General features: G+C 40.6%; 1 protein-coding gene across 1 annotated transcript in view; it reads right to left on the reverse strand.

The window, feature by feature from the left end:
* Positions 1 to 17,091, reverse strand: part of Rbm25 (RNA binding motif protein 25) — a 52,083-nt gene that overhangs the window by 5,385 nt on the left and 29,607 nt on the right. The window contains exons 10-17 of the mRNA XM_013013573.1: positions 15,087 to 15,373; positions 14,297 to 14,519; positions 13,653 to 13,742; positions 8,766 to 8,839; positions 4,375 to 4,525; positions 2,641 to 2,965; positions 2,002 to 2,276; positions 596 to 694 (exon numbers count right to left, since the gene is read on the reverse strand). Of these exons, the coding sequence (XP_012869027.1) occupies positions 596 to 694; positions 2,002 to 2,276; positions 2,641 to 2,965; positions 4,375 to 4,525; positions 8,766 to 8,839; positions 13,653 to 13,742; positions 14,297 to 14,519; positions 15,087 to 15,373 (1,524 nt within the window). The remainder of the gene's footprint in view (positions 1 to 595; positions 695 to 2,001; positions 2,277 to 2,640; positions 2,966 to 4,374; positions 4,526 to 8,765; positions 8,840 to 13,652; positions 13,743 to 14,296; positions 14,520 to 15,086; positions 15,374 to 17,091) is intronic.

Here is a 17,091-nt window from a genome sequence, read left to right on the forward strand (position 1 = left end):
GAAGAGCACTGTGGCTCATGGAGTGTTAGCCTTAATTAAGCAAAAGAAGGTCAGGGACAGTGCCCAACCCCTGAATTCTGAGTTCATGCCCCAGGACTGGCAAAAAAAAAAAAAAGCAAAACACTATCCAAGAACTCTAGGAATTGGAAACTTGTTTGTTTTTTACTGTTATTATTGCTGGTAGGGGTAAAGGGAAGGAAGGGAGGGTAAACAAATGCAATCATGCTATTTAGTATATACCATGTACAAAATGACCTATGTAACTAGTAGTCAAGGATGGGAGGGGAAAGTGGTGCAAGTAAAGGAAGCAGTCATATTGTCCAAAAACAGAAATGTACTCATTATGTGACTAATGAACGGTAACCCCTATGTATAACACCTTAACTATAACAATAAAATGATTAAAAATAAAACAAAAAAACAACCTGCACATGATATAACAAGCCTGAAAGAATAGAAGAAGTCCTTAAAGCACCAATGGACAGCTGAACTAAAAAGGAATTATCATGAATTGAGGCTCTGAAAGACTTTTTTAGAAAGTCTCTAGTGTTTTAAAATATAAAATGTTGGGAAGGAAAAGAATAAAAAGACTAACCTTAGAACAAACAAAATCAACTAATGTAGCCTCTTCTTCACCTATATATTCTATGATTTTCTTATTGATCCAAGGTCTAATTCGTCGTTCCATCAATATCTACAAAATAAAGCACATTAATGAACAAAACTTTTTTAACTTTTATTACATCCACTACAATCTATGTAACTTCAGTTTTTATACATATTCACACAAACGAAAAGATGGTATACATAGCTGAGAAGTCAAAAGGCAAGTAACTCCTCTTAACAACTAATAAACTATTTATCAAAATAAATACAATGGTGGCTGGGAAGGTGGCTCAGTGGTAGAGTGCTTGCTTTGCATGCATGAGGCCCTGGGTTCAATTCCTCAGCACCACATAAAGAGAAAACGTCAGAAGGGGCACTGTGGCTCAAGTGGTAGAGTGCTAGCCTTGAGCTGAAGAGCTGAGGGACAGCGCCCAGACCCAGAGTTCAAGACCCACAACTGACATAAATAGATAGATAGATAGATAGATAGAAATAGGGCTGGGAAGGTGACTCAGTGGTAGAGCGCTTGCCTTGCATGCATGAGGCCCTGGGTTCGACTTCTCAGCACCACATAAGCAAAAAGAAAAAAGCCGGAAGTGGCGCTGTGGCTTAAGTGGTAGAGCCCTAGCCTTTAGCTGAAGAGCTGAGGGACAGCGCCCAGGCCCAGAGTTCAGGCCCACGACCGGACCCAAAAATAAATAAATAAGTAAATAAAATGAAGTAGAAAACATGTTTTGGGAGGATAAAATGGAAGATAACACACAAGGAAGGAAGTGTGAGCAAATACAATTATTCTATTCAAGGTACATTATGTAAAAATTGAACTATGTAACTTGAGGATAGGGATGGAAGGAAAAAAAATAGGGAAAAACAATGGAGGGGGGAGAACAGTGGAAGGGGTGACATTAATGAAAAAGCACTGTATTCATAACCTGATTTTGGAAGTATAACTTCTTTGTACAACATAATTATTTTAAAAAAAAAGTGAACTGACATTTGACATTGACAACTATCAACTGACAGGTGGGCACTGGTGGCTCACGCCTGTAATCTTAGGTACTCATGAGGCTGAAATCTGACAGCCTAGGAAAAGTCCACAAAATTATAACTATAATATAATAACTATAATAATAAAAAGCTGAAAGTGGGAGAGGGAAAGACTTAAAGTTAATATATTCAGTGACAAACTGACCTAAGATCCAATTATTTACTTTTAATCTATGGGTACTGCAAGTACCACCCAAGAATTTTCCCAGTAACAGAAATTTGTTGGCCATGACATTTTCTTGGTGTCAAGAAGATGGTTCACATATTTGCATCACTACTAGATCCAATGGAGATTGTATGTCACATTCACAACACTCCAAAGATGATAGCATTTACATTGCTACTCACAGAATCCACAATAGACCAATCCAGCGGATAAGCAAAGAGCTCAGGTTTGGCTGTAGGGATTTTCTCAATGAGACTCTTAATGTGTTTCCGCTTTTCTTCAGTGTTCACAGTGCCTTTGGCAGCATTTTTATCATCTTCACCATAATCCAAAGGAACCAGTTTCCTTTTTCGGGGCACATCATCACTGTCTTCATCCTCAAATTTGTTAAAGACACTATCTACAGGCAGTTTCTTTCTCTTCACAGAATTAGGTTGTCCAGGACTATTAGAAGCACCTACAGTAAAATGACTTCCTTAGCATTCTGAAGATGTCATTTTCAAATGTTAAATTTGACAACCCACCGTCCCTTAAAAGCAGTACAAAACATACTTCCACAAGTCTCCGATAAATATCCCAACTATAAAAAGTAACTCTCTACTCACAAGTGCTAGAAAATTTAACTTTTCACTTCTTCTCAGAACTTGAGGCAGCTGCAGATATAGGAGCACTAGTAGAACTATGAAAACAATCGTGAGCTAGAAAGGCATTTTTTAAATATTTTGCTATCTACCTACCAAGCAGCACAGATTTATTATTTTCCTTAAAGCAAAATACAGAGAAATCAGGTGGGGAGATAGGGAAAAAAGATGCTAACATACCCAGTTTAAGACTTAGTCCTATTTTTGGCCTATGTTCCTCAGGTTGCTGTTGGTCCGGTGAGTTTTCATGGGGGATAATAATACCACAGGGAGACTCATCCCCAGGAGTGTTGGGAGTTGCATTGCCACTGGCAGAGGAAACAGATGGTGCAGAGCTGATGGGCCTTAGAGTGGGCTTGAGACAAGGCTTTTGTTCTGGCTCCTCTTCTTCTTCCATGGGTTCTTCTCGTTTTTCTTCTTTTTCTTGCTTTTCTTCTTCTTCTTCCTCTGATTCTGGCTCTTGTTTTATTTGTGGTTGTCTACGCCTCTCAGCCTCTTGTTCCATCTACAACCAAAAGTTATATTAACTCAGAAGTTTGAACTGTAGTTTGCTTCTTACTTTACAACATTTTTGCAAACTAACTTTTCTTAACAAACCGTGCTGGGGACTGAACTTATGGCTTTCTCCAAGCTAAATATGAGCTCAAACTAAGCTATATCCCAGCCCAACTTATTTCTTTTGTTGGCTAGGAAAAAAATATTTACATCTTCTCAGAAAGCTGAAATCTAAATATATTAGGTGTTATACCATGGGGAGGAAGGGGGAGAGAAGTGTTTTATTTTGTGCCTGTACTAGGGCTTGAACTCAGAGCCTAGGTACTCTCCATGAGCTTTTTTGCCCAAGGCTAGCACCCCCCCTTTTTTTTTTTGGTCGGTCGTGGGCCTTGAACTCTGGGCCTGGGCGCTATCCTTCAGCTCTTCAGCTCAGGCGAGCGCTCTACCACTTGAGCTACAGCGCCACTTCCGGTTTTCTGGTGGTTTATTGGAGATAGGGAGTCTCACAGTCTTTCCTGCCCGGGCTGGCTTTGAACCGTGATCCTTAGATCTCAGCCTCCTGAGTAGCTAGGATTACAGGCGTGAGCCACCAGCACCCGGCTAAGGCTAGCACTCTTAACACTTGACCCACAGCTCCACTTCTGAGTTTTTGGTAGTTATTGGAGGTAATTACGAGCCTTAGCAGCTTTTTCTGCCCAAGGTGGCTTTGAACTGTGATCCTTAGATCTCAGCCTCCTCAATAGCTAGGATTATAGGCATGAGCCACCAGTGGCTCCCTTTCATCATTTTGAGTTTTCACTTTGGTATATGTCTCTGATGCCAAAATTCTTCCCTTTCTGAATTTCTGTTTATAAATATGAATGTAATCACCAGCTTTAGCATTACACACAGAAGAAAATGATTACATATGATCATCCATAGAATGTGAGGTGCATACACACACAAAAGAGCACAAAGTTCCTGAGTTCAAGGCCCAGACCCAGTGCATAAATAAATATATACACATACAAGCTGACAATGATCAATAACCAAAAAAAAGGGTTGATTTGTAAAATGTTTACAAATGCTATCTAAATAAAAGAATACTGATGATCACTGTACTAAAAAAAAAAAAATACTAGAAACCTCCCACAAAGTTACAAGTTCTACAGAAAACAATGTGTATTCCCCTTAACTACAAATTAAACTATATCATAATTGGCTTGAAAACGAGAAAATGTTGTAGTATATTTTTTGCTAGTCCTGGAGCTTGAACTCAGGGCCTGGGCACTGCCCCTGAGCTTCTTTTGCTCAAGGCTGGTACTTCCAGCCTTGTCTGTTTATGTTGTACTGAGGAACTGAATCTGGGGCTTCATGAATGCTAGGCAAGAACTCAACCACTAAGCCACATTCCCAGCCCTTCAAGTTGTAGTATCTTACCCGCTGGAGCTCTGCATCTGGATCTGGGTGTCCTTCTGCCAGAAGGCGTTGCCTGATTTCCTCAAGCTCTTCTTTTTCTCTCTTCCTGTCTCGTTCATCTGCTTCCATTTCCTTTTCCCTATCACGTAATCTTTTCTGAAGAGCACTCCCCCTGCAAAAGCAATAGGCTCCACTTAATAGTCAGATGTTTGTAAACATGATACTTTCTTTTTTTATTTTTTTTATTGTGATTAAGTGACTACATAATTTCCCCCAATTTCACAGTATTGTGGGATAGTGATGCTCAGGTAAAGTCACAAACACATTCTAACTTTCCTGGAGTAAATTGTCTACTACAGTCTATAACATTTATGAGTTCTATGAGCTTTGCGATAGTTATTTCTTCCACATTGGGTGGTATGTACATTTCTTTTGTTTTGCATAGCAACATGATGCTTTCTTAAAAGTGCCTTTTCTCAATTTTAAGGGCCAAGAGAAGACTGTCACAATGTTCTACATCTATAGAATTCCCACGTCAGTACACAATGTACATTTTAGCCATGTTAAATATTGTCTTAACATGGTAACTATTACCATGAACTTTTTTTTTTTGGTCGGTCGTGGGTCTTGAACTCTGGGCTTGGGCACTACCCCTCAGCTCTTCAGCTCAAGGCGATCACTCTACTGCTTGAGCTAAAGCGCCACTTCTGGTTTTCTAGTGGTTTATTGGAGATAAAGAGTCTCATGGACTTTCCTGCCCAGACTGGCTTTGAATCGTGATCCTCTCAGATCTAAGCCTGAGTAGCTAGGATAAGTAGGTGTGAGGCACCAGGGCCTGCTCTTTTTTTTTTTTTTTGCCAGTTCCGGAGCTTGAACTCAGGGCCTGGGTACTGTCCCTGAATTTCTTTAGCTCAGCACCACTTCTGGATTTTTCTGTGTACATGGTTCTCAGGAATCAAACCCAGGGCCTCACGCATGCTAGGCAAGCAATCTACCATTAAGCCACATTTCCAGTCCCCGTCCCCACCATGAATTTTTATGAAAGGCATTCTCAAAAGTATCTAAAACAGGGCTGGAAAGATGGCTCAGTGGTAGAGCGCTTGCCTTGCATGCCTGAGGCCCTGGGTTCGATTCCTCAGCACCACATACGCAAAAATGAAAAAAGCCGGAAGTGGCGCTGTGGCTCAAGTGGTAAGAGAGCTAGCCTTGAGCTGAAGAGCTGAGGGACAGCGCCCAGGCCCAGAGTTCAGGCCCCATGACTAGACCCAAAAAAAAAAAAAAAGTATCTAAAACAGGGCTGGGAAGGTGGCTCAGTGGCGGGAGCACTTGCCTTGCATGCATGAGGCCCTGGGTTCAATTCCTCAGCACCACATAAGCAAAAAGAAAAAAGCTGGAAGTGGCGCTGTGGCTCAAGTGGTAGAGCGCTAGCCTTGAGCTGAAGAGCTGAGGGACAGCGCCCAGGCCCGACCAGACCCAAAAAAAAAAAATCTAAAACAAGTGGAATGCTCAACAGATCATCTGCATCTTCTCAGACACCAAGCTGAGAAAAACAATACAAGAGGCAGTAAAACACTTAATATTTCTCAGTGCTAGAAAAATATATTTGCTCAGTATATGTAAAGTTCTAGTCCCCAGTGCTATTTGTCTGAAAAGAATAACATATCAATTAAAACTAATTTTTTTCCCATTTGAGTAAAAGAAAAAGAAAAAAATCCAATAGCTAGGCCTGCCTTGCACATGCCTGTCATTTCAGTACTGTGAGTTTGGGAGCTAGAGACCAGCAACAAACACAGTTAAAAGAGAACGAGGGAAAGAGGGAGGAAGGGGGGGAGGTAAGGAGGGAGGGAGGGAGGGAGAGAAAGAGAGACAGTGAGAGAGAGAAACAGAGAGAGAGCGAGCACCCAAAACATAGTGCAAAATCAGAAGGTAGAGATTCTGCAGGGGCACTGATGGCTCATGACTATAATCATAGCTATTCAGGAAGCTGAGTTCTGAGGAACAAGATTTGAAACCAGCCCAGGCAGGAAAGTCCATGAGACACTTATCTCCAATTAACCACTAAAAAAAAAATCAGTAATCCCTCCCAAACCTAACAAACCAATTACTAAATGGGCAAGGGAACTAAAGAGGGACTTCTCAAATGAAGAAATAAAAATGGCAAAGAAACACATGAGGAAATGTTCATCATCCCTGGTGGTGAAGGAAATGCAAATAAAGACAACCCTGAGATACCACCTTACCCCAGTCAGAATGTCCCACATCCACAAATCAGCCAACGACAAATGCTGGAGGGGATGTGGAGAAAGAGGAACCCTATTACACTGCTGGTGGGAATGTACACTTATACAACCACTTTGGAAAGCAGTCTGGAGGGTCCTTAGAAAGCTAAAGATTGACCCCCCTTACGACCCAGTCATACCACTTCTAGGCATCTACCCTGAACAACAGGAACCAATATACAAGGACACGTGCACCTCCATGTTTATTGCAGCACTGTTCACAATAGCTAGGATATGGAAACAACCCAGATGCCCCACCACAGATGAATGGATCCAAAAATTGTGGTATCTATACACAATCGAATATTATGCAGCCATTAGAAAGGACAAAATAATGGCATTTGCAGGGAAATGGATGGAGCTAGAAGGAATCATGTTGAGCGAGGTGAGACAAATGGTACATTGTCTCCCTGATAAGTGGATGCTAAATCCAAAATGTTAGGTGATACGACAAAACTAACAGGACTTAAGAAACAAAGAACTCCTGCTCATCTGGTTGAACCAATACTAAATATCCCCACACTGCTGATCACAAATATGGTATATAACATGTGAACACTGTTATATATTACAGACTGTGATAGACAATTTGCTCCAGGAAAGTTAGAATGAACTTGTGACTTAGAAATTATGTAATCACATAATCACAATCAAAAAAAAAAAAAAAAAAGAATTTCGGGGAAGGGAGGGAGGGAGGGGATGGTAGGGGGAAAACAATGGAGGGGCTAACAATGTTCAAGAGGAAGTGTACTCATTACCTCACTCATGTAACTGTAACCCTCTGTATAGTATCTTTACAATAAAAAAAAAAAAATCAGAACTTTTAGAGCACTAGCCTTGTGTTAAAAAAGCTCAGGGACAGTGCCCAGACCCTGAGTTCAAGCCTAGGAATGGTACACACACAAAAATGACAGAGATTCTATTTAGCAGTTCACTGTGTCTCAGTGTATGAAAGCTATGTACTGCAATTGTGATTCTAAAACCCTAGTATTTTAATTACTTGTAGAATAATCTAAACCAAAGCCAAATCCTTAGCACCCTTTTAAGTTACTAATTGTGAAGTTTAATTATTGTAGCTATGTATTAAATACCTTCACACTAATAAAATGGTAAGTGACACTATCGAAAAAGAAATGTGCTCTTGGCTGGGAATGTAGCTTAGTAATAGAGTGCTTGCCTAGCATGCATGAAGCCCTGGGCCCAATTCCTCAGTACCACATACATAGAAAAAGCCAGAAGTGGCACTGTGGCTCAAGTAATAAGAGTACTAGTATTGAGCAAAAGAAGCTAAGGGACAGTGCCTAGGCCTGAGTTCAAGCCCTAGGACTGGCAAAAAAAAAAGGGAGGGGGAAGGTTAATGTACTCTTTACATATGATTTATGTAACTGTAACCCTCCTTGTGCACCTCCTTTATAATAACAATAAAAAATTGTTAAAAAGACACTCTCCAGGGGCTGGGAAGGTGGCTCAGTGGTAGAGCGCTTGCCTTGGATGCATGAGGCTGTGGGTTGGGTTCCTCAGCACCACATAAGAAAAAAACCGGAAATGGCGCTGTGGCTCAAGTGGTAGAGTGCTAGCCTTGAGCTAAAGAGCTGAGGGGCAGCACCCAGGCCGAGTTCAGGCCCCACGACCGGACCAAAAAAAAAAGACACTCTCCATATCATCAGGGAAAACAACTTTTACTATAATGCCATAAAGACTACTATAATAATGTAGAGATACCCAGGGAAATGGGACAAGCAGGCGTTGAAACTTACTTCTCAGTAATATATAAGTAGGAAAGGGAATTCAGAATGTTATGGACCAGTTCTTGAAATCCTACAGGACAAAAATTTCTAGGCAATTCTAAGTATTTTGAATTTGTTTTAATTTCCTATAGAAACTGGACCTCTTTAAAATACACAAAAGAAAAGGGATTATTGGATAAAATATTATCATGGACTTCCCTATGCCAACAGTTTTTCAACCCCCCCCCAAAATTGTATCCCTTAAAAGGGATGATTTCAGAATGGAATATAAAATTTTTTTACCTTTCTCACTCCATTTAATGAATGAACTTAAATACTGGTTAACATGGGAAATATAGCAAATGAAAAGCTCCAAGTGTAAGTTTGTAAAGCAAAGCTTCTTTACCTGTAATACTTGGGATCATCTCGATCATCATCATAGTCTTCCAAAAATTCCTTTAGTCGTTTAGCCTCTTTAGCCTTTGAAGAAATAAAGGACAAAGACTGTAAAATTACCACATGAATCTTGCATATAACATGTTCTTTTTTGTGTGTGCTGGGGTTTGAACTCAGGGCCTGCAGCTCTCAAAGTTAGCGTTGTACCAGTTGAGTCACAGGTCTAATTTCAGTTTTTTGTGATAAATTGGAGATAAGAGTCTCACATACTCTTCTTGCCAGTGCTGGCTTCTTATAACTGTGATCCTCAGATCTCAGCCTTCTGATAGCTAGAATTATACAGGTGAGCCACTGGTACAAAGCCCTCTCTTCTACTTTCTTAGGAATAATCTTTTTTCTTATTCATAATATTTAAGACTATGTTTTTAATATACTTCATGTATAAATGTGTATAACTTTTAGTTTGGGGTTTTATTAAAAACTACATTGCCAAAGCCAGGTGCCAGTGGTTCATGCCTGTAATCCTAGCTACTCAGGAGGCTGAGATTTGAGGATCACAGTTCAAAGCCAGCCTGCCCAAGAAAGTCTGTGAGACTCTTATCTCCAATTACCCACCAGAAAACCAGAAGTGGCACTGTGGCTCAAGTGGTAGAGCTGAAGAGCTGAGGGACTGCACCTAGGTCGAGTTCAAGTCCCACAAGCAACCAAATTTTTTAAAAAATGTTGCCAAGCGCCAGTGGCTCATGCCTGTAATTCTAGCTACTCAGGAGGCTGAGATCTGAGGATCGTGATTTGAGGACTGAGGTTTGAAGCTAGCCTAGGTAGGAAAGTCCATGAGACTCATCGCCAGTTAACTACTGAAATGTTGGAAACAAAGCTGTGGCTGAAAATGAGAATGGTAGTCTTGGGCATAAAATTTCAGGGACAGCACTCATGCCCTGAGTTCAAGCTGCAGGACACAGAGACAGACAGGAGGACAGGGAGACACACAGACACACAAACACACACACAGCTCAGGGACATACACACGGACAGACACACAAACACCTGGGCCCTCAGTTCAAACCTCAGGACCAACACAAAAAATAACAAAAAACATTAACTATCTTCCATTTTCCAGCAAGGAAAATTAGTATTTTCTTATGCATTCAAAAGTACCATTAAACATATCTTTTTGCCACCTAAAATACATATATCCCTTAACTGACAATGTTGACTTGTTTCAAAATTTAGAATCATAAGCCAAAATTTAGTCCCAGGAGTGAGATATAACAATTTGTCAAAAGAGTAACAAAGATTATCTGGTAGCAACACCAGTGGCATTTGTATGTTATCTTCAATAGCATTTATATGTATGTATCTTATCACCAAGTATGACATACAGTCTGAAAAAAATGAGAAAACTTTTACTTCATATATTCATGTTCTTCATCATAGTCAAGTGTAACTATTTAGGCAACTGTATTTTTTAAAGTATACAAACAGAAAAAAATTAAGAAATGTTTCTAGGGCTGGGAAGGTGGCTCAGTGGTAAGAGTGCTTGCCTTGCATGCATGAGGCCCTGGGTTCAATTCCTTAGCACCACATAAGCAGAAAAAACCTCAAGTGGTGCTGTGGCTCAAGTGATAGAGCCCTAGCCTTCAGCTGAAGAGCTGAGGACAGGGCCCAGGCCCAGAATTAAAGCCCCATGACTGGCAAAAAAAGAAATGCTTCTATAAATAGTCAAGTTTCAGATTTGGTCATAAAAAGAATCATTTGAAAATATATCCGCACCCCTTCCCCGCCAGTCGTGGGGCCTTAACTTTGGCCTGGGCACTGTTCCTCAGCTCTTCAGCTCAAGGATAGTGCTCTACCACTTGAGCCACAGCTTTTTCTGCTTATGTGGTGCTGAGGAATCAAACCCAGGGCCTCATGAATGCAAGGCAAGCACGCTACCACTGAGCCACCTTCTCAGCCCTCATTTGAAGATCTTTATTTCACAACATTATAGATGGTACTGCTGAGAGGGAGAGAGGGTGGGGAATGTGTGTGTGGACTGATTAATTGAAGATGGAGTCTCATGAGTATTTCTGCCTAGGCTGGCTTGAACTAAGGTCCTCCAGGCCTCAGCCCCGAGTAGCTAAGATAACTATAAGCCATAAAGCTCCTAGAACTTTATGTCATTCTTCACCTAATTTTCTCACATTCTCATCTGCATGTTCCCATTTAAGAATGAAATTCTAGGGCTGGGAATGTGGCTTAGTGGTAGAATGCTTGCCTAGCTTCCCTCAAACTCTGGGTTCAATTCCTCAATATTACATAAATAGAAATAAGCCGGAAGCGGCCCTATAGCTCAAGAGGTGGAGTGCTAGCCTTGAGTTAAGCCCCAGGTCTGGTAAAAAAACAAACAAAAAAAAAGTCAAGCACCCTTGCCTCAAGCCTATAATCCTAGCTACTAAAGAGGCTGAGTTCAGAGGATCTCAGTTTAAAGCCAGCCCGGGCAGGAGAGTGATTGGAACTCTTATCTCCAATAAAAATCACCAGAAAACCAGAAGTGACACTGTGGCTCAAATGGTAGAGCGCTAGCCTTGAGCTGAAGAGCTCAGGGATAGTGCCTAGGCTCAGAGTTCATGCCCCATGACTGACAAAAAAAGAATGATATTCTATAATGAGAACATGTATCCTATTTTAAATTTATTTTTCTTTTTTAACTTTGTGGTTCAAGAATAGGACTCAGACGCAGTATCTGCTGATTTTGCTCACTAGCTCTGCTCTACTAACTGAGCCATGGCTCCAACTCTATCTTATCATCTTAATGAGCTAGAAATTATTTGAAATAACTATGATAAGAGAATGTACAGTGTCTATCTAGCTGGACTACATGTACCCTTTTGACTACTACCAAAAATTTCATACCTCTTTTTGTCTAAAAAACTATTTGAGGAATGCTTTTTTTTTGGTCGGTCATGGGGCTTGAACTTATTAGGGCCTGAGCACTGTTCTTGAGCCTCTCTGTGCTCAAGGCTTGCGCTCTACCACTTGAGCCACAGCACCACTTCCTGTTTTCTGGTGGTTAATTGGAGATAAGAATATCAGTCTTTCCTGTCTGGTCTGGCTTTGGACTGCGGTCCTATTTGGTAAAGTTTTTGGATGAAAAAAATCTCTAAACTGGAAATTTCATATTCTGGTTTTAAAAAAATGCATGGAACATACTACAAAATCAAATACTATGATGACAGACTTTTTTTTTTGGGGGGGGTCCGGTCGTGGGGCCTGAACTCTGGGCCTGGGCACTGTCCCTCAGCTCTTCAGCTCAAGCCAGCGCTCTACCACTTGAGCTACAGCGCCACTTCCGGCTTTTTTCTTTTTGCTTATGTGGTGTTGAGGAATCGAACCCAGGCCCTCATGCATGCAAGGCAAGCGTTCTACCACTGAGCCACCTCCCCAGCCCCAATGACAGACTTTTTAAAAAAATCATTTTACTTGGGCTGAGAATGTGGCTTAGCGGTAGAGTGCTTGCCTAGCATGCATGAAGCTCTGGGTTCGATTCCTCAGTACCACACAAACACAAAAAGCCAGACGTGGCACTGTGGCTCAAGTGGTAGACCACTAGCTAGCCTTGAGCACAGAGAGGCTCAAGGCTAGTGCCTGGCCTTGAGTTCAAGCTCTAGGACCACCCCTCCCCCCAAATCATTTTACTCAATAACTCAGACAATTGTTTCATTTAGGAAACAGTTTCACGCAGAAAAAATGAATAGCTGGGCACCAGTGGCTCACGCTTATAACCCTGGCTACTCAGGATGCTGAGATCTGAGGATCACCGTTTAAAGTCAGCCCGGGCAAGGAAAGTCCATGAGACTCTTATCTCCAATAAACCACTAGAAAACCAGAAGTGGCACCGTGGCTGAATACAGAGTGCTCACCTTGAGCTGAAGAGCGCAGGGACAGTGCCCAGGCCCAGAGTTCAAGCCCCAGGACCGACCAAAAAAAAGAAAATGAATAAATCTTTCCCATAGAAACAGTATTTTGATTTTAGCTTATCACTCATATACTTTATCCAAATGTACTGTACCAAAACCAATAATGTTGCAAAATCTTAAAATCTTTTAAAATAAATTTGAAATCTGTAGTATTTTATGACATATTTGCCTTTCTGAGTGTATGGGTGTGTGTCATTGTGTGTTTGTGTGTGGGGGTGTGTGTTTGAGGATAGAACTGAAGGTACTGTACTAGCCAAGTAAATACTCTGCCACTTATTAAGCCATGTCCTTAGCCCTAGAGGGTTGTTTTTTTTTTGGGGGGGTGGGGGAAGGGTGTTTTTCTATACCATTCCTTAAATTCAGAGCCTGGGCACTGTACTGCTCAAGCACTTGAGATACAGCTCTACTTCCAGTATTTTTTTCTTGGTGGTTAACTACAGGTAAGAAATTTCATAGAATCCCTCAAATTGCAACCTTCAGATATCAGCCTCCTGAGTTGCTAGGATTACAGGAATGAGCCACTGGTGCCTCGCTTGATAGACTTCATAGTATGAAAATAAAATTTTATAAACAGCCAAAACTTGAAAAATAAGGAGATAAAGGATTTGTGTACAAAATTTGTCTCATATTTGCTTAAAATATATAATTAACTATGGTCTGATTTTTTTTTGACCCATCCTGGGACTTAAACTCAGGGCCTGGGCCCTGTCCCTAAACCTCTCTGGGCTCCAGACTAGTACTCTACCACTGGAGTCATACCAGCCTTATCTGAGGAAATAGATCCCGGGGCTTCATGCTTGCTAGGCAAGCACTCTACTACTAAGCCACATTCCAAGCCCCTGGTCAGAAATACTTTAGCATTTCAATTACTTTTCCTTAAGTTGATGTGCTTTTTGCTTGGGAAAAAAAAATCACTTATTTTTAACCTAAAATCTTACCATTTCTCTCCTTCTTTCTTCTTCTCTTTCAGCCTCTTTCTCATATTCTCTGGTTTTCTTCCTTTCTCTGATTTCCCAATTCTTAAGGCGCTAAAATAGAAATTTTCAAAGCATTAAAAACTTTTACATAAAGGATTCTTAAAAAAAAAAGTATACTTACTAATATACACCAAGCTTTTATTTATTTTTCTTAAGTTGTAGGGCTTGAACTCTGGGCCTGGGTACTGTCCTTGAGATCTTCAGCTCAAGGCAAGCACCTAGAAGTCTCACAGCTAGGAGCCAGTGGCTTCATGCCTGTAGTCCTAACTACTCAGAAGAGGCTGAGATCTGAGGATCACAGTTCAAAAACAGCCTGGGCAGGAAAGTCCATGAGACTCTTATCAAATAAACCACTAGAAAACCGGAAGTGGCGCTGAGGCTCAAGTGGTAGAGACCTTCGCCTTGAACTGAAGAGTAGAGGGACAGTGCCCAGGCATGGAGTTCAAGCCCCACGACCCACCAAAAAAAAAGTCTCGCAGACTTTCCTGCCTGGCTTTGAACTGCAATCCTCAGATCTCAGCCTCCTGAGTAGCTAGGATTACAGGTGTGAGCCACCAGCACCCAGCTACACCAAGCTTTAAGATTAAAAATTTTTCTCAATTTACCTCTTGATAAGCAGCTTCTTTCTCTCGAAGTTTTCTTTCAAGCTTTCTTCGTTCATATACATCTTCTTCATCCTCTTCTCTGTCTCTTTTCTTGTCTTTCTCTCTTTCCCGTTCCCGTTCTCTTTCTCGTTCTCTCTCTCTCTCCCGTTCTCGTTCTCGCTCTCTTTCTCGCTCTCTCTCTCGTTCTCGCTCTCGTTCCCTTTCTCGGTCTCTGCTCTTTTCTCTAAAATATTTTTAAAACTGTCAGTCTACTTTCAGTTTTAAGGAGCAAGGGAAAGGACAACAAATATTATAAAATAATGTACAAACTGACAAAACAGAAAAATTAATCACAAAGCTTAAAATTGTTGCTGTGAATACAGCTCATCAGTAGAGTACTTGTGTGATATATAACAGGCCCTGGGCACACGGATGGAAGAAAAGTGAACAAATGCAGTCATTATATTCAATGTGCATTCTGTAAGGGGAAAAATGATGGAGGGGTGACATTGATCAAGATGCTCCTAACTGGAACTGAAACCTCTTTGCAGAAGAGGTTAACAAATAAAAATAGTTAATAAATAAAAGGACCTGTGTTCAGTACCCTCACTGCAAAAGAAAACAAAAATGAATTCTAGTTTGCAATCTTACCATTTGGAAGGCTAAGGGGAACAGCCTAACAAATACCTTTCCCCACACCCAAACAATGTCACTTTCACCAACATTACCTAGGCATTAAGAAAAATCAAATAAACAAAAAAGCCATGCTGTAAGGTTCTTGGTATCAGAAACAAGCTTCTATAAGCCTTACCTTGATCGACTTCGATCCTTATTTCGATCTGAGCTCCTTTCCCGATCCCGGTCCCGATCTCTTTCTCGATCCCGATCTCGGTCTCTTTCCTTTGTTCGGTCACGGTCCCTATCCCGTTCTCGTTCCCGCTCCCGTTCCTTCTCCTTTTCTCGTTCACGTTCTCTTTCCCTTTCTCGTTCCCGTTCTCGCCTTTCTCGTTCCCTTTCACGCTCCCTCTCTCTTTCTCTCCGTTCTTTCTCAATTTCCTGTCTTTCTTTTTCCTTTTTGCCTTTCTCTTCTTCCAGTTTCTAGAAACCAATAAAAGCACTTTTAGAGTTAACTCTGTGTAGCTCCAGTATTCAGACCTTTCCCGGCGCAATGCCCAACATTAGGAACAAAAACATGAAAATCCATGGTACTTCAATACATTGTGGCTTTACTTGCAAATTAAGCTGAAGCAATCACAAGACTAGATTCGTGCAAAACCATATACTCTACACAGACCAGGAATCCAATCTTGGATGCTGGGAGATGCTGTCAAGCGTGGCTGGCCACTCAAGTGACAATGCAATAATTAACCAGGAAGAATGTGGTGGCTCATAGCAATTTCTAGAAAGACAATCACTTGGCTAAAACAGAATTCTGCCCATTATACATATGTAGGTCAGTGAGACTAATAGTAATCATAACTCTAGACTTCCCATTTTCTAAAGGTTACTAGACCATGATTTTAAGAGTCAAGTCGCTGGATGCACAACCTTCTGTAGTCTGGTTTTCCCACCCTCCAAAAGAAACCTAAGTTAAACCCAGTCGAGATCTCCCTTCTTATTATGGAAATATTCACTCCCACCAATACAAGATGGACAGCCCACCAAATACAAAAACTCTAAATATCATTCACTTCAAGCAAAATATACACAATTATATTTTCACTTAAAATATTTATATATTATACCCATGCCTGTAAGACAATGAAAATATATTTACAATGATAAATCCATCCTTGGAAGGAATGATTGTGTATGAACTTACAGATGCTGTGCTAGGACATGGATCGCCAACACTGGATTAACCTTGCCTACAAGCTATGTTTCTGGGAGGAAGAGCAAGTACATGGTTCACAAATAAACCAAATGCAAAGTCAAACCAAGTTTGTCCCCTGAAAGTTTACCAGTGTACCACAAGGTTTCTACACAAACTCAGAAGAAAACAAAAATAATTTTTTTTAAAAATCCGAACAGGTAAAAGAAAACAAACACATTTATTCCTCAGATTTCATATTTAGTTTCACTGAAATAAAATTTTAAAACTGCAACAATAAAATGTGCATTTCTGTTTGCTCAGTCATGTAAAGCATTTAAAACAACTTTAAAAAGAAGTCTTACCTGTTTGATACTTTTCTCTTGCTCATGGGTCAGAGAACTGATAGAGGATTATGAAAGGAAAGCTAATGTATGAATCATCAATATATTCAGCTGCTGTGCTAATCTAAATCAAAGTAGAGTGCAGGCAGAGCCAATACTGAATACATTGAAATTAGAAAGGGAAGAAATAAGAAATGGTAGAAAGACAGAAACTGAGAGTATTAAAGGAGAAAAATCTCATTTGTGAAACAGTTGCCTAATATTAATACTGTAAAGTGAGGCTAGACCATTTAAAACTTACCTCAATGTCATACACTTAGAAAGAAATTTGTTTTTCTGAGATAACAAATACTTACAGATTATTTAAGCTGTTCCAATTTAATTTCTTTTGTACATTTCCCTAATTTTTTATTCTTGCTTAGTCAATATGCTACTTTTCTCTTATGTAAAAGTATTTGTTTCAAAACCTATTTCAAAAGTTTAGCTGTTCTAAGTAAATGAAACTGAATGCCTAGTTCATACTAAATGCCTTTTTTTTTTGGGGGGGGGGAGCCATTCAGGGGGCCTGAACTCTGGGCTTGGGCACTGTCCCTCAGCTCTTCAGCTCAAGGCTAGCGCTCTACCACTTGAGCCACAGCACCACTTCCGGCTTTTTTCTTTTT

Source organism: Dipodomys ordii, unplaced genomic scaffold (assembly GCF_000151885.1).
Source record: "Dipodomys ordii isolate 6190 unplaced genomic scaffold, Dord_2.0 Scaffold2, whole genome shotgun sequence".
In the NCBI taxonomy this organism is placed as follows: Eukaryota; Metazoa; Chordata; class Mammalia; order Rodentia; family Heteromyidae; genus Dipodomys; species Dipodomys ordii.